General features: G+C 47.9%; 1 protein-coding gene across 2 annotated transcripts in view; it reads right to left on the bottom strand.

The window, feature by feature from the left end:
• LOC142571082 (uncharacterized) overlaps positions 1-25777 on the bottom strand; it is a 66343-nt gene that overhangs the window by 21404 nt on the left and 19162 nt on the right. For both annotated transcript variants that reach the window (XM_075679374.1, XM_075679375.1), the window contains exon 2: positions 18661-18815. In XM_075679374.1, the coding sequence (XP_075535489.1) occupies positions 18661-18815 (155 nt within the window). The remainder of the gene's footprint in view (positions 1-18660; positions 18816-25777) is intronic.

Genomic DNA, 25777 nt, shown 5'->3' with positions numbered 1-25777 from the left:
CGCTGGATGACAGTCACATTAGGGTGGTCATAGCGGCGGTCGACGGGAGGGGAGCGTATAACATCGCTAACAATCGCGGCAGTAGTAGGTGGAAGAGCTCCAATGACGTGGTCGAACATGGTCGACTGTGTAATGAGTCGGTGGCTATGGAACAATGGTTCGAGGGTAATGAACCAATGTTCCGAGTCCGACGAACAGAATTCACGGAGCTTGATAGCGGATACCTCGGGATCGCGGAGTAGTGGCGCGGACGGCAATATTTGATCGGGATAATCCGAGGCCATGGCTGGCTGGATCGAAGGCGAACTGCTAAGACAGCAGGACTCGAGCTCGTTGCGGCGCTAGGCCCAACCAAGCGGCTGAGGCAGCCGGAACTGAGAGCACTGTTGCGAAGTACGGAGTAACGAATTTCTGGGAGTAGGAAAACCAGACAGGTGCTGGTGCTTGGTTTCCACAAATTATATTTTTAGCTGAGCCCGCGCAGCCATGCGGAAGCCTGATTCCTCAGATTCCACTACTCGCGCACCGTCAGCGTGCTGGTCGCGTGGTCGTCATCATTTGTGGCCGGACTATTGCAGCACCTAGTAGCGCGCCACAAATGCAACGATGATCGGTGGGAGCCAAACGGTCGTATTAATCAATGTGAGCAAACTCAACACACACGTGCGAGAGAGGGAGAGTTTGTAGTAAACCGGCAGCAGGGGATTTCGAGTGTTTGCGGTGCTAACATGACGCTCAAGAGGCAACGTATTTGGCAGCGGTTGTAGATAGACCAGGCCCAAGCAGTGGGACTTGATCCGGTCATAGGTCTTGGGGAACCATTTGGGACGAGCCGATGCGTCGTAGTGAAGCGCCTCTAATAATCGAAGTCGAAGGCAGCGAGTTAGGACTGGGACCCACCCAATGCCCAGGCTCATAGGGTGATAAACGTAGTGGTGTAGTGAACCATGTTGATGGTAGAACTGTTAAACTGGTGTCGTAAGCGGTGTTGGGTGGTGCGGCTCGGCAGTAGGGAGTCTGCGTATTGATCTGAGAGGACGTCAGGGCGTGACGAAAGCAAAATTTGGTCAAGGAACTTTAGTGGAAGGTGTTGTAGACGTAGTGCGAGAATGACGTGGCAGGGAAGTCGATGGCGCGTTAACGGAAGACAGTAAGAGTGAACACGGCAACAATTCTACGGCGTCGTAATGATGTTTGCGAGATTTGTACGTTATTGTAAACTCACATTCATGCTAGCACATTATCCAATGTCGTAAGCATCCTGGGGCATTTTTCATTGATGACATGAAACCCATAGCATGATGGTCGGTGGTGACGATGAAGTGGAGATCACAAGGGTACGGGCAATATTACCGAATCGACCGAACAATAGCCAAACAGTTTTGCTCCGTGATGGCTTAGTACCAGTCAGCTGGAGAACGTGTGCAGCTGACTTATGCCAAGACTTGGTCATCGGAGGTGGCATTAGGTTGTAGTACTGCTCCAATAACTTCTGCGCTTGCGTCAGTATGGAGTACACTGAAACCTCTGCCATAGAAGTGACGAAGCACATGTCCGGAAGTAGGCTGTTCCTTAAGAGTTCGAAAAGCCGACTCGCAGTTGTCAGTACATCTGAAAGAGGCACCGGTAACCATTAGCTCTTGATGAACCAGGAGGACATCGCTTCAATGCCACAGGTGCATTTTGTTTGAGAGTGCAGTCCTCATAAACTGATATCGCCCTTCCATGAAGCACGTGACGAGCCGGACGCATATTTGCAGCAGTTTTATCTGGTCGCCACTTTTAAGAGGAAGCTTTAGCTCGAGTGCTCCTATCTAAATACATGTAAAAGGAGAATTCGTTTTTCTCGGCATCCACTGCACCAAATTTGACGAGGTTTGTTGCATTTAAAAGACAAACTTAAGATCTAGTGACTGTTGGTTTCGAATTTTTGAGTTAGATTTTCAATTTTTTATTAAAAATTGGCAAAAATCGGAAATTTTCAAAAAACGAAACTATCAAGTTTACAACTCTGTAACTTAACCACTAAATATGATAATACAATTCTGTGAATTGCATCTAATAGTACATCTAAAGCGGACAAAATTGATATGTTACACATGAATATAAAAAAAATCTAATCATAGGGAAATACGACTTTTGCAAAACCGTTGTAACCAACGTAACAATTTCACGTAAGATGTAAAATGACATATTGAATTTGTCCGCTTTGAATGATCTAATGAATGCCGTTTACAGAACCGCGATATCAGTTCTTGATGCAGAGCTATGAATTTGTAAACTTCGTGATTCTATTTTTTTCAAACGGTCAAATATTTGAAAATCGTTTTAAGAAAATTCAAGCCCTAAATCGAAATTCCGCTTCCAACAGTCACTAGAATTTAACTTTCTCTTTCAAATGTGACAAATTTCATCAAAATCGGTCCATGGGTTATCTCATAAAAACGTTTTTGCGTTTTACATGTATTTGAATAGGCCGTGTCGGAGTTGGGCCCGAGCTAAAGCTTCCTCTTAAAGGGTGGCCCTGTGAGAAGTGGGCTTTTCACATAGCGAATGCATGACCAGGGAGCCGCTAATTGTGATAAACCGGTTAGATGCAACAGCTGCGCTGAATTGTGGTCGGCTAAGAGCGGCATTACTGCAGCGGCTCCGGTACTCCTCAGTTGGTTATCGGGAGAAACTTCGACAAGCCAAGCCGTAAGACAGCGAGTCCGCGCTGCAGCATGCTGCAAGGATTTCTGGCTACTTAGACCGTTCGTGAAAGATTGGCAAAGCGGAGGAGCTATTCTAGCTTGTGAGAAGTAATCATAAGCGGGCAGTTTATGAGAGTTTGTTCCCCATCACTGAGGATCTTTCTGAAGGAAAGCAATTGTAAGACAGTCAGTTCACTGTTTCGGACCGCTGACAGCTTTATGGAAGCGCCAGAGCTCTCGAACCTAAGTACAGAACTTGTCTCCTAGGAGGCAAGGCCGTCAGCGTCGAAGGAGGAGCCTGTGATAAAAACAGGGAAGAGCGCAAACCGCTGTTTCCTGTGTTACAAGCAAGGACTTAGAGCAGCTGAATGCTTGTCACGGACCAAAAGAGGTTTTTGAGCGCGTTAAGGAAATGGCTGCAAGTAGGACATAGCAGTAAGAAGTTTTCCACCGGAAGGCTGGACAAGGGAGAAACATCGTGTATTTTCTCCGTAAATAAAACAGGTAAAAGCTCAACAACGAACGAGGATTATGTCGTTCTACAATGTGAAGAGATGGTTAACACTACGGTGAGGGGAGCTGTTGGAGCTGGTGGAAGCGGCAACATGCGTGTTGCCAAATGTTATCCGGTAAAGAGCCGAGTGAGAACGCTACGGGACATCACGTTTGTCGTCCGACAAGCCTTAGTTCTTAAGAACAAATTTACTGCAACAGCAAGCCCAGTGTATTTACTGGATCGTATTTACAGTGTATTTACTGGTACCTTTCAGAAGCCATCTTTTTTGTGGAGTCCGTGTTTTTGCTAGCTGAGGTCGTCGTGAAATGCACGGCGTACATACTGTATCACGCGATATTGAGAAACATCAAAGGCGCGGTATTACAGCCTACGTTACCTCTCAGTGAGTCCTAACTTCACTTCAATGCTCGCAAGAACACCGAACAAAGAGAGAGGAAGAACTGTGGCTACTGAAATCTTTATAACGGTGTGCAGAGAGTATCCGGCGATCTTACGGCATCCCAAGCAAAATCTAAAGAGTTCTTACAGGGCGACACATTGGAAACGATCTCCGAACCGGAGATAATCAACGGAGGAACAGCGGGAACCAAGGCTGTGGAAAATACAACATTACCTGTGATGTCACTTCCTGCATTGCGCGTTGGAAGTGAGACGCTTTAAAAATAAGAGGCCGGCGATGAAGCGCCATGAAATTGTTTCGAGGCTTTTGGCAAGAGAGTCGTGCAGAACAAACAGGACGTGGCGTTATTCCTTCGAGAAGGGACGCTATTCCGCAAAGACAAATTACCTTGTCAGAAGCAATTGAAGCACCTTGTGCTGCCACGGCAAGAGCGAGATAATAGTTCCCAAATCAGCAAATGAAGGCATCTTATCCGGGCATGAGAACATCACGAAAACAGTAAGCAGGGTTGCCGGAGTCTCCTATTGGCCAGTTGTACAGTCCGACACAAAGCGGTTTCTGAAGTCTGGTGACGTATGTGAACAGACGGTTCCTTGTCAAGTGGTGGGACGCGCTCCCTTAAGCACCATGACTGTCATTGAGATACAGTTCAGGAGTGTAGGTATTGACATCGTCGTTCCATTGTGCCTCACTTTTGAAAAGGGGCGTCGATATACATTGACTATGACAGATTTTTCAACGTGATATCCTCATGCAGTTGCGCTACCCTCATTTGAATTCAGTCAGGTTGGGGAGTGCCTCCAGGAAATGCTATCCCGCGTTGGTACAAGAAGGGAGATCACCAGTCATCGCTGCTCTTCCTTCATATCAACATTCATGAAGGAGTTTAGTAGACTCGTTCCTTAATACAACTTCCAACTACGCCCTTCTATCCGATGGCGAAAGGTCTGGTCGAGCAGAAGTTGGTGGGTATCTCTATGCACGTGTTTTCTCGTTGCGCACGTGATTTGAGCTGTTGAAAGAACGCCGACGCGTTGCGTAGCCGTCGGGTGCTGGAACACGTATCCCAAGAAAAGCGATTGCTATGCAGTACGCAACGGTGGGTAGAAGAAGGCCGAACACATCTTTCCTGTACCAGCTTTCGTAGCGCAATCGTGCACCGCGGCGCATCAGGCAAGTGCGACGCAGACCAGCCAGCGCGTACAAAAAATGTAAACTGCAGTTGACGAAGCTGCAGAAGCTACATTTCAACAGCCACTTACTCATGCAAAGTCTGCTTGGCAAACGCTTTCTCGAGATCGCTTTAAATACTACGAGTCCCGATGGCGCACGAAGACCGAAGGTAAGTTGCGTTCAGGGGAGATATTTTCGACCGATAATTTCCGGTAGTGCATGATCACCGAGACATTTCGCTCGTCTCCACATTGGACGCGTCGAAGTAGAGGAAAGAAAGCCTTTCATAAACGCTGCCAGCAGGAACCGCATGCTGCATCGTTCACGAAGGACACCGCGACGAGGTGGGCATTTTGTAAATGCGGCAGCAAGCCATGCCGGAACGAGATGCCGCCAGAGCATAAGGTCGAAACTTTATCACGGCCGGAGACTGGCCTGTCTGGCCTCCATTTTACGCGCACTTAGCACAGAGCCTACGGTAGTGCGACAGGGTAGACTTCTCTTACCCGGCGGTGTGGAGCCCCAGCTACTTATCTTTACTACAGATGGCGGTTATGCCCTGATCGGTCGACTATCCCAACGTTTACAGTGTGCTAGGCGGCGGCCAGTGAAGTCGGATACGTTATGCTGGAGTCGCTAAGTTCACTAAATTTCACCCTGCGGTTTAAACGTGAAACGCGGCAGCATGGCGATCAGTTGCCGTAGGGCAAGCGCAGAAGTCCGTAGCGAATGAAACTTTTGTCGTTTGTCGAAAGCGTAAACTCAAGACGATCGCGTTCAAGGAGGATATATGCCCGCAGCAGTGTGCCCGAACTGTATATCGGTCAGAGCGCTGCGGTTGAGCCAAGCTATCGCGAGATGCAGAGGCACGTTCATACTGGGGAAACCGGCGTCTTTACTGAACGGAATCTCCCTGCCACCGCAATTTGCCTCGTGGACACTACTTGCCGACCGCGCCGCCGGAACGCGAGGCACAGCCATCAAGCGCGGGATATCCTGGATTTTCCTGCCACATGAAACTTCAGTGTACTCGAAAGGGGGAGTGGGTCAGGCGGATGCTTTGGCAAGGGTCGAGGATTACGCAAAAAAAATTGGCTGAAGGCTTAGCTTGGTCAAGCCTGGAAGATTGCGAAAGCAATACCATTGGCTGCGCCTGGGTTCGGCTGATGGTGTGGACATGGTTGCCCTTTGTCAAACTTATGGCCATACATCATGCGACATAGCGCAAGGCACCGCGCCGACCACTGCGAGGAGCCGAGCTGTAGCCCCATTTACACTCCTTGCGTGACGTCACGCCAGCGAGCGCCCTCTCTAGGTAGCGCCGCACGAGCGGCGCGCAAGGCTTCGCCTCCACCATCGATGCCGCGAGCTGGGGCCCCGTCTCTCGGTCTGGCGTGACGTCACACGGTCACGTGACACGCAAATGTGTAAGGAGGCGCCACAACCACCGATGGGCCGAAAGTGCGAGCAGTATTGCTTTCGCAATAAAAAACGATGATATTGCGGCGGCGCTGCCATCGCCTTCTCCTGAAGCTCCGACTGTTTCGCCAGCGCCCATTGGCTTTGGCGAGCTCACGGGCTGAGTGGCTGTCGTCTGCTCGGCGCTACATGTTGTTGCGGCGTTTGCAGTGTTTCCGTCGCTCTTTCTTCATCTTATTGACTGCAGTTTCATGGGGAGAAATCACTGCTTCTGCCATTTAGTATCAAAACTAGATGCAGCAGAGTGAAACGCCTGTGAAAGGAAGGAAGGAAAGAAACTTTACTTTCAAAAAGAAAAATAGGCGAGCGTGGTTGGGCCCTTAGTCCAGGGCTCCACTGGCGCGAGCGGCTCGCTGGGCTTGGTCCAGGAGAGCCACTTGGCTCTCCTTTCCCTCGTCCGCAAGCCATGCCTCCCACTGCCTATTTAACATAAGCGGATGTGCGGTTATGTATGGGCTAGTAATGTGTGAAGGTATTTCCAGGCACTCCCATGTGGTATGTTCTAGTGTGGGTTTGTTAGAACACCATGGACATACGTCCAGAAATATACTTGGGTTTATTTTACTGAGTTGATGCAGGTTGGGGAAGCTGTTTGTTTGAATGCGTCGCCAGTGCCTACTCTGAAGTGTGTTAAGGGCCTTGTGTGGATGACCGTACATTTTGCGTTCCTGCCGCTGTTGTAGGAGAATATCACGAGTGCTTGTAAAAAGTCCCATGCTCAGCTCGGCCGCAGCTCGGTTGTTGAATCCCGGAGCAATACGGCCTGCCGCAACGTTACCCTCCAAGCCCTCGTGAGCCGAACACCAAATAATGTCGTGGTGTTCTGTCAAGGTTTGTGCCAGAATTCTACGTACAATTTTGGGTACCGTCCTTCTGAGAAATAGGCGACACGCTGTCTGCGAGTAGGGGAGTATGACTGCAGATTCGTTTCTGTGTTCCGCGTTTGCAATGGCCACGGCTATTGTAACGGCTTCTGCCGCACATGTGAACCGAGTTACGACTTTGGCCGTTACGGCACGTTGTTTTAGAGTGACTGCTAGCGTGCGAGTCTCTCTACTGGCATTCGTAGGGCCTGTGTAGTACGCGGTAGAACCTTTCCGAAAACGATTCCGCAGGGTTGCAGCTCGTGCTCGTCTCTACCTGCGTGGTACGTTGGGTGGATATTCTTGGTATTGGTGGCACCGTGATATGAGCTCTCGTGCCCCTGTCCAGTAACACTGTATCCTCATCGCAGTACAGTGGTCGTGGCGTGAAGCCCGCCTTTTCTAGAACAGCACGTCCCTGGTTCGTTGAGCAGAGCCGCTCTCTTTGAGCTATGAGAACCGCGCTCGCGCATTCCTCAAAATTGTTGCAGATGCCTAGTTTCTCGACTTTACCATTCTTAGAATTTTCGGGGAGGCTAAGCGCGGCCTTGAGGGCTTTTCTTTAATGGAATTAACTTGTTTCATCTCCTGGTTTGCTAGTGCTTGTTACGGGAGCGCGTATGTTGCCCTGCTAATTATAAAGGCGAGGACCAGCCTGATCGTTTGTACTTCAGTTAGCCCATCTGTACTACTGGATATCCTTCGTATCATACGGCTTATGTTCCCTGCTGCTGCTTTCACCTTTTGGATGGTGTGAGTGGTGCTCCATTCTGTTGTACCTACATTACCTGAATGCGCAGTATTTTCACCTCTCTCACGGGACGTCCCTCCAGATGTATCGTTATTGGTACAATATCGCTATTTCTCGCGTAATTCGCCCTGATTCTGATCAGCTCGGTCTTCTCAGGGGAACATTTCTTCCCTGCTCCGTCCGTGAAAGCCAGTATCTTCTCCACAGCTCTCTGGAGTGTGTCCTGTTTCTCCGCATACGGCCCTCTTCCTGTCCAAACGGTTATGTCGTCCCGCCTGTCAAAGCTTCATGCAGCTGCGGTAGGGTCTCCGACCCAAGAAGCATCCGAGCGGCATGCGAGGCCGCTCATTCAAGTGAAGGTGACGGTGGTGCCACTAAGTTTTCAATAAAAAAATCCTCAGCGGGGCGGCCGCGGTGGACCCACTTCCCCTTTCTTGTACAGCCTATCGAAGCTGCGCAGTTATCTGTGCTCGCGTACAGTTCACGTATTTTTATTTTGCGCCTATTCATAGTGCTTGCAACGACAATAATAAACCCTGAGCAAGAAGAGGGAGTACTGCTAGGCCTTCTCGGGTGAAACGTGGTCACCCTAGAAAGATAAACATGAACACGCGTCAATACGCTGCACCAGAGAGTGATCAAAAGAGGAAGAGCCACTACAAAGATACGTACCGTTTTTGACGCATCGTCAAGTCACAACTAAGGAAAGTCCCTCAATGACAACTTGGCAAATGGAGCCAAAATGCATTCCGACATCACAAGTTTGCTGGTGAACGTTCGACAGCGCAGGATTGCGATGTCAGTGGGCGCGGAAAAATCATTTCTTCCGATAGCGCTTCAGGTAATTGGCGGAGGCGCACTGCGCTTTCTGGGGTGGGAAGAAATACGTAGCGAAGATACTCTACGCCCGGAGATAAGGACATGGCGCAGGACGAGGGTAAAGTTCCGCACAACAGCAAGTAGCTTTCTTCTCGAAGTGAGAATTCATCGACATTTGGATGACATCGAAGAGCACTACCCTGTAGTTTTTGCGCAACGGCAGTAACGAATTTATTTCGACGACGTCTTGTTCGGAGGAGACGAACGTTCGCATGCTGTTGAACTGAACAAAGAAACAAGATATATTTTTCTAAAAGTGGGGATGGAATCTGAGAAAATGGACTTCGAACGATACCAAACTTGCAAAGTAATTTGATTAAGGGTATCAGTTCGGCCAAAGAATAATAAAATAGGGACAAATCAAGTTTTTGGGACTGAAATGGATATTCGTCGAAGGGGTTCTGAGTTTTCCAGACGCTACAGAGCGATAGTACATTCATATGAGACAGCTTTCGAAACGACAGATTTTGCAAGCTACAGTGAGGCTATACGACCTTTTAGGTTTTTTGAGACCACTTTCGGTTAGAACCAAGTTATGGCTACAGATCCTTTGTATAGAAAACCTTAAAACGGACGACCCACTTCCAAGCCGGCACTGATTGGCCCTTAAGCCTGATAAGAGAGAGCGGGCAGAAGAGCTTCAGCGCATGCAGAATTTCACTTTGCACAGGTGCTATGAATACTACGGGATGGTGAAAGCATCAACTATACATTACTTTTTCAGATGCAAGTCCAGTGGCGTACGGAGCAGCAGCACACATAATAACAGAATACTGATGTGCGCGCAAAAAAGACACTTTACTCATCGCCAAATGTAGAGTTATCCAATCAAAGAAGTTACACGGGAAAGACTCCAGTTATTCCCGGTCACGGTACCCGTTAGGCTGGCTAGTTGCATAACTGAGAATTTCAGCAGGAACCTTAGCACAGTGAAATTCTGGACTGACTCTAAAACTGCGCTCTTTTGGGTGAGGTCAACCAAGCCGAAATAACTATTTGTTTGCAATCGCACACAAGGAATCGAGAGCAACTCTTATGTTAAATGCCAGGAAATTCCTGCAGATTTGAAGATAAGGTGAATTAAGATGAAGCATATGCGGAGCTGTACTTTATTGTGGACGGGCCCCACGTGGATCAGGAGCGAAAAAACAAAGGCGTGATAATAAAGTGAAATTAGAATCCTATGATAAAGGCAAAGAAGAGATTACGGCAAGGATGATTGCCACGACGAGTCAGGAAAAGAGAATCGACCTTAAGACTTTAAGATCGTACAGAAAGGCACTACGAGTTGCAGCGGGGGTGATGCATTACGTCGGAAATCTCAGAAGAAAAGCAAGAACAGGTTCGCTAACAAAATAGTTGGACGAAGCAGTGTTGGTGCTAATAAAATAAGGGGATAAGACGTTGGAAAAGCGAGCAACAAAATTAAATGACAAGATGAACCTGTACGGTACGGACATCTTCAAAGACGATGACTGCGTCCCAAGGTTGCACCGAGACTTCAATTCCCGGATTTCAACTGTGACGTGAAGGATCCTATTGCAGTACCGAGAAGGAGTCGTTTGTGAGATCATGTTCATCAAATAACCATGCATGGTGGAGTTTTCTTAACATTGACATATTTAAGGACAACTTTTGGATTTCACGTGGCCGACAGTTTGTGAGATACATTATAAAGAAATGCATCACGTGCAGGAGATTTATTTCCCCGCCAATGACACGAGAAATGGCACCATTCCCGGCTGGCAGGACGACAAAGACAACGCCATTCGACATCACTGGTATAGACTTCGCTGGACGGCTGAATGTTCGAGGAGAGAAACAAAGCAAAGCTACGAAGTTGTATGCTTCATGTATGAAGTTCTTTCTTTAGTTCAATTAGTAAATACGACAAATTTTCCCTATGTTGTCCTTGGTGTCTTTACTGGCGTCTTATGATATGAGGCATTATCGAGGTGTAATACTTCTGTGCACGGAGACATACAAGAGCTGCACAGCTGTAGTTAGTCTACAGCATGTCACTGAAGTATATATACAAGCCTTCCAAGTATTCGTAGCCAGAAGAGGAGTATGTACGGCAAGTTATAATGATAGCACAGCAGCATTCAAGAATTCGTAAAAGGAGATAAACAATATCCCAAGAATCGAAGACGAACGGGTGCAAGAATACACAACCAACATGCAAGTCAAGTCGAAGTATTTTTCATGCTTAGTTCCATGGCGGGGATGATCTTATGAAATACTCTCCACAAGTTTCAAAGCGTCAATGAGCAAGGCTATAAGAGCTAGACTCACAAATGAAGAACAGCGAACTGTGGTTCTTGAGGCAGGAGTCATTAACGACCAGCCTCTTACTTGTATGACAATCCTAAAAGCATGTAATACCTGCTGACCTTGTAGGAGGCACGCAAGTATCTAACAAACGGGAAGACAGGAAACCGAGCGTGTAGTGTCCGACCTAGCATCGCAGATTGTCGTCAGGTCAATAATACGCAGGCGCGCTACACGAATAAAAGGCGTGCGCCGCAAAGTACCCGCATATGCACGTTGTACACGCCTTCTTGAGCATTATCGGTCCCGAGAACTGCGGGTTGTTGAAGTCATTAACCGCTCCAGAACTGCCTCCTACAAAGAGTTTCGAAGTCCTCAAGAAAGTTTTGAGCGAGCGCCTGTCCCCGAAGTCGTCCGTCATTGGAGAGCGGGTCAAGTTTCACCGGAAGTGTCAACGATAAGGCGAGTCCTTATATAGTTCTGTTTCCGAGCTCCGTAAACTGTCGCAAACGTGCCAGTTTGGAAGCGCCCTATACGAGTCCCTTCGGGACCGCTTCGTGTGCACCCTGCAACGAGAAGACATTCAACGAATGCTTTCATTTATTTTTTTTTATTCAGGTACCTACAGCGCCCGTTGAGGGCATTCTTGTAGGGGGATACAGTTGCAAAACATACATCATGCAGCTGACACTGCGTAAATAACAAACAACAAACAATAAAAATACAACGCATTGCAATACTGAGCAAACTGATAAAAAGATAATCATGAAAGCAAGAAAGAGGTAAATATTGTCTAATGAACACGCGTATACAAAAAATTCCAAGACGCACAGCAACACAGCACACACACAAAAATTTATTCAACAAAAGGCGTGTCAGAGCATTTTCAAAAGAGGATTGCGAGGCTAAGACGACCTCTTCCGGCAATTTATTCCAGTCATGCACTGTTTTGGGAAAAAATGAATTTTCAATGAGAATTATACGACACTGGTATTCTTGAATCTTTAAAGAATGATCTAATCGGGAGTATATATAGGTGCGAGCTTTCATGTATGAATTTTTAGACAAACCTGTTGCGCCTATATAAATATTGTAAAATGGCTTAAGTCTAAGGCAGTTGCGTCTGTTTTGCAATAGAGGCCAGCTCAAATTTTTGCACATCTGAGAGGAGCTCTTGGTGAAATCATAGTTTGCGGACACAAACCTTCCTGCTCGTTTTTGAATTGGGTCAAGTTCAGTGATAAGTGTTTTTGTTTCAGGGTCCGAAGTCGCACAACCATATTCTAAGATGGGACGCACGTTTGTCAAGTAGAGTGTCTCCTTCAAATCAGTAGGTGCCTGCTTGAAAGTGCGTTTTAAAAAGTTTAGCACAAGGATAGCTTTGGCAGGAAATGGTTCACGTGGTCCTTCCAAGAAAGGTAGTTTGCGAAGATAGCACCCAATACTTGTATTTCTTAACAAATGATAAATTTCTGTCGCCTAAAGAGTACTGGGTAGGTAATGCATGCTTTTTATTTGTGAATTGCAGAACTTTACATTTTGAAAAATTTAATGTCATGTTCCATGTTTTGCACCATGCCAAGACAGAGTCGAGGTCACTTTTCAATGCATAAGAGTTGCTTACATATGTGACGTCACCGTAAATGCAACAATCGTCAGCATACAATCTGACCCGACTGGAAATCCGGTCAACTATACCATTGATGAATATTAAAAAAAGAAGAGGGCCCAAGACTGATCCCTGTGGAACACTCGATAAGACTGGAATATCAGATGAACTTGCGCCTTCAAGAATAACGCATTGCTTTCTACCGACGAGGTATGCTTCGAGCCATTTCCGCAGAGTGCGTGCAACTTTGAGGGTAGACAGTCTCAGTAATAACAAATTATATGCGACCGAATCAAAAGCTTTTTGAAAATCTAAAAATGCAGTCAACCTGGTTACCATTGTTAATTGAAAAAGGGATATCCAGAGCAAACTCTATCAGTTGCATATCGCAAGAGCATCCCTTTCTGAAGCCATGTTGCATTGGACAAAAAAAGTTGTTATCCGGGAGGTGCTTAAATAGATTAGTGTAAACGATGTGCTCTAGCGATTTTCATATGACACTTGTAAGGGAGATAGGCCTATAAATTACAGTTTTTGTTTTGTCACCAATTTTATATAGAGGAACTACGTTGGCGCTTGTCCAGTCATCGGGCAAGGCGCCGACATCCATTGATTTTTGAAACGGTGTTACGAAAAAGGGAGCGACAGAAACTGCACAATTCTTCAAGATGCAGTTCGGAATACGGTTAGCAGCGGGTGCCGTGTTTACCTTGAGCTTCTCCTAAAGTAACACTACTCCATGTACTGAGAAATCAATGCCACTCATCTACATAAACTCATTCACAATATGTGAATCGTCTGTAGGACATGCCAATAGCGAAAAAACTGACTGAAAATAACGACTAAACTGTTCAGCCTTGCCTTCCAGATCCGAGCTAAAGTTAAAGTCATCTATAATATCGGGAATGTTGTCTCGTATGCGCTGCTTACTTTTTACATACTTCCATACTTGCTTTGGATTATTCTGTATTTACCCGCCAAGAACACCCAGATACGCACGTTCGGATCGGCGCATCTCTCGCGTTATAATCTTGTTGAGCTCTTTCAATTTACAATGAAAGCAAAGTTCTGGTGATTGACAGTACCTACGATATACGCGATGCCTTTTGTTTATCAAGGTTCCAATTACGGCGTTCATCCAAAGCTTATCTGTTCGAGACTTCGACGAAATGGTTCGTGATGGGACATACGTCTGCACTAAGGCCAGGAGTTTTGTCTACATTAGGAGCCACGTGGAATGTATATCAAGTCTGAAACTGTGATGTCTAAAAAATTCTGGGATAAAGGCGTCGCGTTCCCACGATAGCTAGAAAGTCTCCTCTGTCGTAATGAAATACCGTACGTGGTGGCGGCTTTCTCCGGTGCTCGGCACAACAGAATAATCTTGCTATTACAACTTCAAGGTCGTTTAAATTGTGGTGTTTGAAGAAACGAGGGTGCGATCGTTGCAGAAAATCAAATCAAGTACATTTGCACTGCTGCAGTCTATTCTAGTTGGGCATTCCACAAACTGAAATAGGGAATGAGTTTTAATCATTTCACGAAAAGTAGTATGAAGAAGCATTGTGGCCTTTATATTCGGCTTAACGGAGACCCATTCTACATTAGGTAAATTAAAATCGTCACCTAAAATAGCGTAAGATGCATCCATGGTTAGTAGGATGTTGCACTATTCAAATAGAGGTTGCGGTGTTGTACGGGATGGAGATCTCTAAAATGAACCGATAGCTATTGAAGAAGCGTTAGCCAGTGTGACCCTATACCAGACCGTTTCGCATGTTTTGCTTTCTGTGTTAAGAGGTATGCTGTTCAGTCCATTGTGGACCATGACAAATACACCACCGCCAAGCTTGTTACGGTCTTTCTGGTATACATTTTAATTAGGCGGAAGTATCTCGCAGGTGCCTCTTGTTTCGTCCAACCATGACTCGGAGCCAATTACCACTTGTGGTTTGACCAATTCCAAGAGTGAAGCAAACTCATCTTTTTTATTCTTGAGGGTGCGGCAGTTGACAGCAGGAATCAAGTCGAATTTAGGATCTGCTCTTTTCTGCAATGCAGGATTCCTTGATGACTATTGGCTTATGCATTTCACGGTATCAGTAGCGATGGGATACATGTAAACTTGATTTGCCTACCTTAGTTTGTCGACATTAAGTTTGAAGTCACTGCCACGTTCCTTGTCAAACTGTATCAGCCTCTTCCGCTCATGCCTTACTTTATTCGAGTAGTCTTCACTGATAGCAAAACCTACATCTCTTAGTTTTGAGACAGCTGCAAGCAAGCGTTGCTTGTCTTTGAAAGATATGAATTTCACTATAATCGGCCGTTTTTTTTTTCTCGTGAGTAACGCCCAAGTCTGTGCGCTTTTTCCATAGCCATCGAGTGAAGTTCCACACTTAAATTCTCAGCGCAAAAGGTCATAATCCGTTCTTCACACAGTGCCCATGTTTCATTCTCGGACTCTGGGTCGCCAAAAAAGATCAGGTTGTTCCTTCTTGGTCTCTTATATAGATTGTCTTGGCCTTTGTGGACTGTCGCATACAAGCAACCGATTCCACACGAGACGAGATCTTTCTAACGATTCTTTTAACCGTGGGACATATGATACGCGGTCTTCAGCGCACACAACCTTGGCTGCGAGCTCCTCTTTTCGTTCAATGGCCTGCTGATTACTTCGAAGCGAACGAAAGCCGTTAAGAATGTCGGATTGTTTTTCGAAGATTGATGGTATCTGCACAATAGCCTTAGGCATGTCCTGTTCTTGTTTTTCGGTAAGAGGGCTAGGATTCAGCTCGACATCCCCGGCAAGCTGTAGGAGTAACTTTGAAAACAGACAAAAAATGGCAATAGAGCAGCACAATCTTAAACAGAACACATGACATGCAAGCATGTACAGGCATTTGGTGGGATCTGACGCCAGTTTTCTAAAAGGTTTGCAACTTACGCAACGACAGGAATAACCAATTTGTAGAAACACGAAGCGTAAGTGCCTGGCAGCCATGGCGACGCCAGATCCCGAAATGGCCGGCTGCGGCGGCTGCTTTAGCAGTATTTCTTCCGATGGTGACTAGCAAGCGAGAGAAGCAACCGCAGGCAGCGCTGTCATGTCCAGTGGTGATTTGAAATCCAAGGTAGTGCAGATGAAAGGCGGGCACGTACAGTCCTTGCAAGCGGTGTAATCAGGAACGGGACACGTTGCATCGATGCTGTCATGATAAGCAGTCACCATTTGCATAACCTGTAGAAACACGATGCATAAGTGCCTGGCAGTCATGGCGGCGCCAGAAGTTTACGTTCCAGAAAGCGGTGGAGCACGCTCTTGCAATGAAAGCTGCTAGGAAACGGCTTTGGCACGCGGCAGCGACGCCGCAGTTGGCGATGTGCAAATGTGCAAGCTGAATTGCAGAAAACATGCAAAACTGTTTTTCCTGTAGTTCGCCAAAACACAGGAGTGAAGCGTGCCCTCACTTGTACGCTACCTGTTTCAATTGCCAGAGAGCCTGTTAGAGTGGTGGTTAGGCATTTTCTAAGAAATAGCAGGTGAAAATAATGTTAAGATGCTGGTGGTTGTGTCGCGGAAAGCTTTGACCCTTAGTCTAAACGGCGTATCGGCAGCTGAGCTCTACCCGACCACCGTACAGATGACTATCGAAGGCGTCATTGTGAACAAGACGCTAGGCACGTGAGCGGCTGTTTACGTCATGTAAGCGACGCAGTTTCGTCAGTTGTTCACTGGTGCCTACTACAGTTAGACTTCGTACGTAAACAGGAGCCTGGTACGACCCAAGGGGTTCTCTTTGGTCAACATGCTGCACAGCGACCACTTTTCAAATCTTCCGCTCTACATTCTGGACCATAAGTAACCACCTCTGGCCAGGAGTGGCGCCATGCCGTCCGGCAGGAATGGGCGACAATCTGGAACCTGAACAACATTACAAGTTCAGATACTACTACTCATATCAGCGTTAAAAAGTGGCTTGACGCATTTCTGGCGAAGTATCAACCCCTTCTAACGACTAGTTAGGCACGATAACGGTCGAGCGCGCCGAACTTTTTCTTAGACCTGATATGAAGGCGAGATACGGAAAAGCCAGGAATTTTCCGTTTGCATTGCAAAGAGCTTTTGACTCTCAACTGGCTAAAACGGACAACGGGGAAATGTATCGCTGGTTATGATGCCAGAATACGCTACGCCGGCGGTACCAGTAATCAAACAAGATCGTAGAATACGGATTTGCGGTGACTACAAGACAACCGTCAATCCGTACCTCGATGTCGACCGCTACCCTTTACCAAAAGTGAACGGCCTGTTAACAGCCTTGTCGGGAGATAGGCATTTCTCGAAGATTGATCTCAACGGGGCTTATCAGCAAGTGGTTGTATCGGAGTCGTCAACACAATACCTCACGTTGAGTACGCAGAAAGGATAGTTTGCTGTTAATCGACTTGCGTTTGGAATTACGTCCACACCTGGGATTTTCCAAAGAATAATTGACACCATGTTGAAGGGCTTACATGGGGTTAGTTGCTACATAGACGACATTTTGGTGAGTATTAAAAATGACGAAAGGCAATTCATCAATCTGGAAGCTGTGTTAAGCTGTGTTAAAAATAATATCTCTTTCTATTCTCCGGCTTAATTACACACCATAAGTGTGTACAAGTCATCTTCAGATATGAAGGTGTCCTGGTTATGTAATGTCACGTGCCATTACAGGTATATTTTCATGCTTTTGCACTATTTGCACAAAAGGGCCCTCCATTTATTTGTTTTATTCTGAAGTTATGCTACGAGGCAGAACAAGCGAAAGGATGTGTAATACGCGTGAAATGTTGTGTTGCGGAAAAAACATTTCATTGCACACGGAAGGCTCCTGGTGTAAACGGAACAGAATCAGAATGAAAGGGCATTCAAAGAAATGTTAACCACGCCGGGTGAACTATGCCCATCTGCAAATAACAGCTTCTGCTTATTCGGACAGTTCCATCATGCCCATCATTTGGTCCCGGCAGCCTCTACTGGTGTTTCATGCACGGTGCCCAACAGCGCAGCTGTCACCTTGTGTGACAATGCTTGTCTTAGCTTTGTTATAATGCTGTCAACGATGCAAAGAATTGAGGGGTCCAGTTTCAGAGCTGAACTATCCGTATTCAACATGGGTATTTTTATCGTTGGTAAGTGTTCAGTACAGTTATGAATATACGAGCGTAGTTCGAACGCCAGTGTTTGGCCGTAAACGCAGCTGGCAAGTCTTGATTGCAGCTTAGATGAAGGATAGCGCGTAGCGACAAGTGCAAGTTGCCTAAGCGGAAACTTGAAGAGCACGGATCTCAAGCGAGAGCAGGTGCACAGATTACGTTATACGGTGTACCGACGGTAACGTCTGTGTAATAATTGAGGGTGTAATGTCTGGAGAAGGTGATGATCCATTTATTGGAATCCAAAGCGTGAATTTCCAGGTAGAGCGCGTTTGCAGGCGACTACTAATTATCACCATAAGCTCTATAACTATGTGGGTTTCCTCATAGCACCCTGTAACAGCAAATTCGTCTAAAGTAAATATTGTGGAATAGTTTCATTTTAATGCATCTAAATTCTAAGGCATACAATCAGGATGTCTGCCTAAATGCTTTCTGCGCGCAAGACGAAGATTATGTTCCTTATATTGATCTGACAAACACTGACACCAAGGACAACATAGGTTCCCACCTGCGGCAAGTTGTTTTTTCATCCACTATAATTTCCAATCTTTTATCATTTCTTTATTTCATTTATTAAGCACAAGTAATTTCCCCTATGTTGTCCGTGGTATCAGTGTTTGTTGCCTTCTTATGACATGACTAATAAAAATCGGGACCCTGGGTTAACCTCCTCTCTTCTCGTTTATATTGATTTGGTAATACAAAACAGGGCAAATATTGTAAGGAAGTTCATTTCACTTAACCCTACAGTTTGCGCATAGGTGCTAAAACACGAATATTTGCTTTGGTAAACGTATATCGATAAATGAAATCAACTTACGGAGCTTCCGCTGTCAGATTGTACCACCTTGTCCTGTACTCCGCTTCACGTGTATCATTGTACAGCTTTATCCGTGTCGCCATTATACACGAAGAGTTAGTGGAGTTGAAGTTCTGATACAGCACATACATATTCTTGCTACTTCCTGCAATAAACTACAATGGTTTTCAAACTACTGTAAGCCACGCAGTTATTAAGTTCATGTGATGGTATGATGCTGCATAAAAAACTTCACCAAAACAGAGATGTATTTGGTGTCAGTACGGGTGTCCATAGTGACATTTCTAAAAATTTTCAAAGTGTTTGGGAGTTGAACATCCCTGTATGATGCTCTATGGTATACTTGTTGCTATTTGCAGAGATATCAACAAGGCATGCGTTTGCACCCTACGACCGTAGAAGCTTTTGCCAGGCTTCAAAAAACGATTTTGTTTAATTATAACGCGTCCACCTTTAAAATCGTTGCACTTTATGCGCATCGCCGGCATTTAAGGCTTCTGTTCCGTGACATACCAGCTTCAACTTATAAAATAATTAAAGGGTTGTAAGCGTTTGCTACATCACGTGTAAAAAGCCACTTGTTTCAATAGATCGTGCATTATATGCGCACTAATTTTTTCATGTCGCCAACCACCACTTGACTAAGAGTGCGAGCCTTAATGTGATTACCCTAACGCCCCGTGTACACCAGCGGAAAAAAAGCGCGCGGCGCGCCGTGGAAGCTGCCTCGCGGCAGATTTCTTGAGTTGCGGGAGCGATCATCCCTGGGCTGATCTTCAGCAGCTTTTCCCGGCGGCAGACGAGCCACGAACGCCTGTGACCAATAAGAGCGGCCCCCTTAAGTAAAGTACGTGCCGGAAGTTGGTGCCATGGGGACACGCCCAACTACTAAATTCGTACTCGCATCTGGTGTCAGCCGGACCGCTGGTTTCATGCTATCCTATGTCGCATGAGCTCTCGCTCGCGCCTGTTGTGATTGTCATGGTTTACAGCTGTTTAGCTCCGACAGCAATTATATGAAAACTCGAAGAGCTGTTCTGCCGTTATTGTTGGCGTCGCCGTGGTCCGGGACTCGAACCCGGGATCACCTCTTTTCTGGGGCAGCCGCTTTGCCATGTGAGTTAACCAAGCAGCTAGCAGACGACAGGGCGAAGTCCAATTTGTCGACAACACGAAGCAAAGGCACTAGTTTGGCGTAATAGTTCTCCGGAAACCCGCAAGGTGGAGAGAAGAAATGGATAACGGAAAATCAGACATCCACCCGTTCACTTGCTACAAAGGAAACCCGTACGGTTTCGTCGAAAGAAAAGCCTCAGAGTTGAAGAAAAATTCGCCCTCGCCCGGTACTGGAACCCGGACCCCCCGCCTTTCCGGGACAGCCGCTCTACCATCTTGGCTAACCAGGCGCCTAGCAGATGGCAGGGCGACGTCGAATTTGTCGATAACACGAACCGAAGGCAAGAGTTTTACCTAACAGTTCTGCGGAAACCCGCAAGGTGGAGAAAAGCAAATAATAACGGAAAAGCAGACATACACCCGTTCGTAGCAATTGCTACAAAGGAACCCTATACAGGTTCCTCGAAAGAAAATCCTCACAGTTGAAGAAAAATTCAGACTGGTCATAGACTCGAAGCCGGGGCCACCGCCTTTCCGGGGCAGCCGCTCCACCGTATCCTTGCGGAAATCCGCAGAACTATTACGCCTAACTCTTGCCTTTGCTTCGTGTTGTCGACAAATTCAAAATCACCCTGCCATCTGCTAGCTGCTTAGCTCAGATGGTAGAGTGTCTGTCTCAGAAAGGCGGTGGTCCCGGGTTCGACTCCCGGACCAGGAGGAATTTTTCTTCAACTTTGAGGCTTTGCTTTCGAGAAAACCGTACTGGTTTCCTTTGTAGCAATTGCTACGAAGGGGTGGATGTCTGATTTCCCGTTATTAATAGCCTCGTTATCATGAATACAAGGCCTTATTGTGACGGAAAGACCACGTGGGAAGTGGGAAACCGGCAATCGACCATTCATTACTTTCTGCTGAGAGAAGGTATTCATGATAAGTTGACAGAAATGGTCATCACGAGGAAGGGTTTTGAAGCATTGGGAGTTACATGCGCTCGAAATAGTGATGGCCCAATGGCTTCGGCAGCGTAATCTAAATATCCGTGGACTCTCCATTGTAGGCGGAGGGGTAGGTAGGAGCAGATGGTGAGTTGGAGAGTTGAGCCCCAAGGCTCGCAATTTTAGCACGGAGAGGCTCCGTGTGCTTGTGGATTTCCACAGCACTAAGAATAGGATAAAAATGGGGGAATTGAAGAGCGGAGGCTGCCCCACCCTGACCGCTCACATGTTTGCCATATTTCACTGCGCTCGCCCAGGCACGGACTTCAGCATCGTGGCGCTGCTGTTGCTGCTGGCCGAGGTTCCTCTTGCCGTTGTGCGGTGCCGGTTGCTGCGCCGCTTGGCCCTTGGTGGCACCTGATGTTAGTGACGTCGACTTGGCGTGCTTCCCCACGCCACAATGCCGCATGATGACGTGTCTTCTTCCTGACTGAGGGGTGGTCATCTCGGTTTGACTCTAGAAGGCTGTACATTTGTATGAGTTCATGGCGTGGGTTCCTCCACATACCAGGCACTCTGGGTTGTACTCGTGAGGGGCCCCATTCCCTCCACAAGCTCAGCCTGCAGTCCACACAGGCCGCACTTCCGATTGGCTGGGTAGCGACACGAATCGGCCTGTTGTCCAACGGTGCCACACAGTCTGCAGGCCAGGATGGTGCGGTAATAGTGTTGAACGAAGGTGGTTTCCGAGTTGTAATGAATGTAGCGACGCTTGACTCTGCCGGCAAAGGTCAATCGAATCTTGTTCGACGTACAGAATTCAGGGATATCCAAGGGTTCGCCTGCACGCCACTGCAGCGCCTGGCGTAGGGTGTCGGTCATCTCGTGGTTGGCGACCGTGACTATGCCGTAGCAGACGTCCTCACCGAGTTGCTTCAGGCGGCTGTGGGTGTCCATCTGCCTTTGCCGGTTTGTAGCTTAAAGTAGCCAAGCAGCTGGCCCGCCATCTGGCCCTCCCGCGTGCTAGCGTCGATGAGGTTCTGCTCCGGCGAGAGAAGCAGGCTGAGCGGCGCCGCCTTTTCTACTCCGAGGAGTGTGGCGAAGGTGGCGCCGAACCCATCACGTTCAAAGAAGTGTCGTAGCGCCACTGGTTCATGTGTCTTGATGACGACGAAATCGTCGGGGTGTTGTCGAGGCAGAGGCTTAGGCTTCTACATCGTTGTGGGCTTGCTGCGCCTCGCGCCGGATCCTTGTACCGTGAGCGTGGTGGATCCTGTCTGGGTTGAAGGCGTCTTGCCGGCGGGCGAAGCCGATGAAGACGCCATCGTAGCTTTGCGCTGGGAGTGGCGCTCAGGAAAGCGAAAGAGTTCTTCATTGCGGATGTAGTCCGCAGCCGCAGATTGCTGCCCCACAGATTGCGAGCATTGATGCTCAACTCTCCAACTCACCGTCGGCTCTTACCTGCCCCTCCGCCTCAAATGCGGAGTACATGGATAATGAGATTACGCGGCCGAAGCCGTCAGGCCATGACTCTTTTTAGGGCATGGAGGTGCGCCTCAACGCAAAAATGGAGCTCCTAATCCGCACCTCAATGGCCCAGATACTCGAGAAAAGTGATGACCGGATCACAACTCAAGTTAACCAAGCTGTCGCAGCGCAAAGCGGGTCTCCTCATCTGGCCGCCCCTCCGATTTTTTGCGTCGCATTGTCGACATTGACGATTGTGAAGACTGCTTCCTGGAAAGCCTAGAAATCAATCCTCTGTTATGCCTACTGCCTCTGAGGCAGCTCCGCTCCCTCAATGCCCCACCTAGACGTAGCGGGGACCAACATTAAATTTAGGCGTTCTCCGCCTTTCAAGTCGGCCTAGCCCATTACCATGACCCAGTCGAACTGTCGGGGCCTCCGCTCCAGCACCAAGAGAGTGGACCTCGGCCTTTTCCGCTCAACCATTGAGCATCTTCCCGCACTGGTTGCCCTCCAAGAGCCAGGGAAAGGCGCCATTATCACAAATTATTTGACGTTCCAAGAGAACCCGTTGTCTTGTCTCTGCGTCCATCGAAATTGTACAGCTAACCACGGCGATCATGACCTCCAAACCAACTATTCCTACGTGATAGTGACTATCCTCCCGCTCCGCAAGCAGGACCCGCCCATTCCCATACTCAACGCATACAGTTCTCCCGAACTCTAAAGCGTCTTATTCGTGGAGCTCTGCAGTCGTGCGCTGAGAGCTGCGGGCCAGGACACCCTCCTGATTGTGGACGACTTCAATGCCCCCAGTCGGGTCTGGGGATATGGCGTTGAAAAGAAGCGTGCCCACAAGTTGGCGGATCTTACGTCCACGGTGGGCGTCACCCTTTCACTGATCCTGCCACCCAACTTGGATTGGCGATTCCCTAACCAGGGGCACCTGTCCGGATTTGACCTGTACACGCAAGATTCAGTTCGCCCAGTGGGTGAATATTAAGGAAACCCTCGGCAGCGACAATTGCCTCATAAGCAAAACCATTCGCACACGCCCCATGCCACGAGCCATCAAACAGACCCGCATCCCAGATTGGACGAAATTGAGGCAAAATTGGAAGGACACTTTTCGCATACACATGCAAGGCTACTAAGACGGGACCTAGAAATCGGTTGCTGGCTTGCATTCTACGGAAACACAGGTCCAATCGTCATAGGCAGTCTCAGATATCGATAAGACCCACCTCCAACTTTGGGAAGCCCGGCACAGCCTCGTCTGTCGCTAGTGCCAACAGAAGCACAACAGGATGCTAAAATCCCGCATAACAGATCTGACCCAGAAAATGACCGACTAGGCGGCCCAGCTCGCCGACTCTAACTGGCTTAGCCACTGCAATACGGCTGCAGGACAAATGTCCAACTGAAACACATGGGACTCTTTGGCACCCTGATTTACCCCACACAAACCCGCAGTGAAACGCAGAAGCACTTGCAGGGTGCCATCCACGGCTTTGTTGGTAACACAACTCAGCTGGCGTACAAGCTCAGGGACCAATACATGTGCACTACTCAGGATGCCCGAGGCCGGCATACTCATATGCAGGCTCTGAGATTGCCGAAATGGATGAACCTTTCCAGCTCCATGACTTGAAGGCACGCTTCGCCAAAATGAAACGTGGCACTGCACCCGGACGGGCAGAATTACAGTCCAGCTCCTGGCAAACCTGCCGGACTGGGCTTACAATTTACTATGGGCAAACTTCAATTCTATCTGGCTCGGAGAAATACCCCTCCCTATTGATTGGAAGACAGCACTCGTCACCTTTATTCCTGAACGTGGCGAAACCGTGCATACGGACAACTTCCGCCCCATCTCTCTCACCTCTTGTGTGGGCAAGTCAATGGAGGTGATGGTGCGGGACCGATTGTCTACACTTATGGAGCACCACAACATATTTGCGGACACCATGTTCGGGTTTCGCCCCGACAAATGCACACAGGACGTCGTCCTTCAACAAAATGCGGGAATACCTAGGCTCCAGTGAATGCCCCCACAACTACAAGGTGGTCCTGCCCTTGGAGTTTTAGAAATAATTCGACGTCACTCATAAAATTATCTTAACTCGTCTCTCTCAAACTGACTGCGGGCGTAACGCTGTTGAGTAGGTTTGAAAATTCCTAACAAAGAGGTATGCAAACTTGGGCTTACAGCACACCAAAGATGGCCCATGCAAGCTACGTTCCAGAGGTGCACCACAGATAGCTGTCCTCTCCCTCTATTGTGCAGTCTGGCAATGAAGAACTTGCCTGCTTAGCTGGAGGCCATTCCCGGTGTGCAACAAAAACTCTACGTGGACGACATCACTGTCTGGGCCCCGCAAGGCTCTTTGGGAGACACGCAGGCCAAGCTGCAGCAAGCAGCGACTAAAGTGAACCGATATGCTCACGCTTGCTGCCATCAAGGCTCCCCCCAAAATTCTGAATTCGTGCATCTCCGCCCCTCGCCCAAATCCACATTCGGAATTGCTATCTCGCTAGAGTATGGTCCAATCCCTGAACTACCTGAGATTAGAGACCTCGAACTTTTTATCAGCCAACACCATCGGTCCGACACAAGACTATGGAATCTGCGGATTGATGGGGGATCAAGTGGGCCGCATAGTTCACCGGGTTTCTAGCTAGCGCGGGGGTCTCAGTTGCAAAGATGCCTTGCTGCTGACAAGTGCATTTGTGACTAGTCGAATCTTGTGTTCGACTAAATACCTCCATCTCCGCAATCACGAAGAGGACGCCCTCGTGGTAATTATCCAAAAGATTGTTAAAAGACCCTTAATCTCCCGGTTCGCGCGTATAACCAGCGCCTTCTGGGCCTGGGGATGGTTAATACGTATCTGCAGCTCTAGGAAGCCGATCCTACCGAGAAAATCACATGCTTTTTTCAGAGACTGATTGGTCGCCGCCTACTTGCCCGACTACACCTCCAACCTCTCTGACAGATGGAAGAGAGCGTACGCACATCACAAGGATGGCGCTATGACTTGCACGTGAAACCTCTTCCCTAGTACATGGCACACCCATACCATGATGGTAGTCGTTTGGCTCCGGTGGAGGCCTTGGCACGGCATTATGACTCCAAACCCGGCGTTTTATACGTGGACGCCTCCGGACCACACCATGGAGGGTGGCTTACGACCGCGGTGGTTCTCGAAGGCAAAACAGTTAGCCTCAGCTTCCGCGCTAGGGACATAACATATGCGTAGGAAGTCACCATCGCGTCGGCTGCATCCGATTCTCGCTCTCAAATCATCATTACCGACTCTCGAGGGGGCTGTCGGAACTACGAACAGGGTCATGTTCCATTCCTGGCCTATCGCATCGTTAAGTCTTGCTTCCAAACCGCTGACCCCCACCCCCGATGCGCCGTTTTGGTCTACTGCACACATGGGATTAGAGGAAAATGATGCAGCGGATGCTGCCGCCCGCACGCTTTCTGACCGGGTTTCTTTCTTCTCTGAAACCGCCGATCAGGACTCCGCCCCCAACCCAATCTACTCGTTTACTGAAATAAGAGCGTATTATGAATCTGGCCACGAACCCTA

This window comes from Dermacentor variabilis, chromosome 2 (genome assembly GCF_050947875.1).
Source record: "Dermacentor variabilis isolate Ectoservices chromosome 2, ASM5094787v1, whole genome shotgun sequence".
Taxonomy (NCBI): domain Eukaryota; kingdom Metazoa; phylum Arthropoda; class Arachnida; order Ixodida; family Ixodidae; genus Dermacentor; species Dermacentor variabilis.
This window is presented reverse-complemented; position numbering and strand designations above follow the sequence as displayed.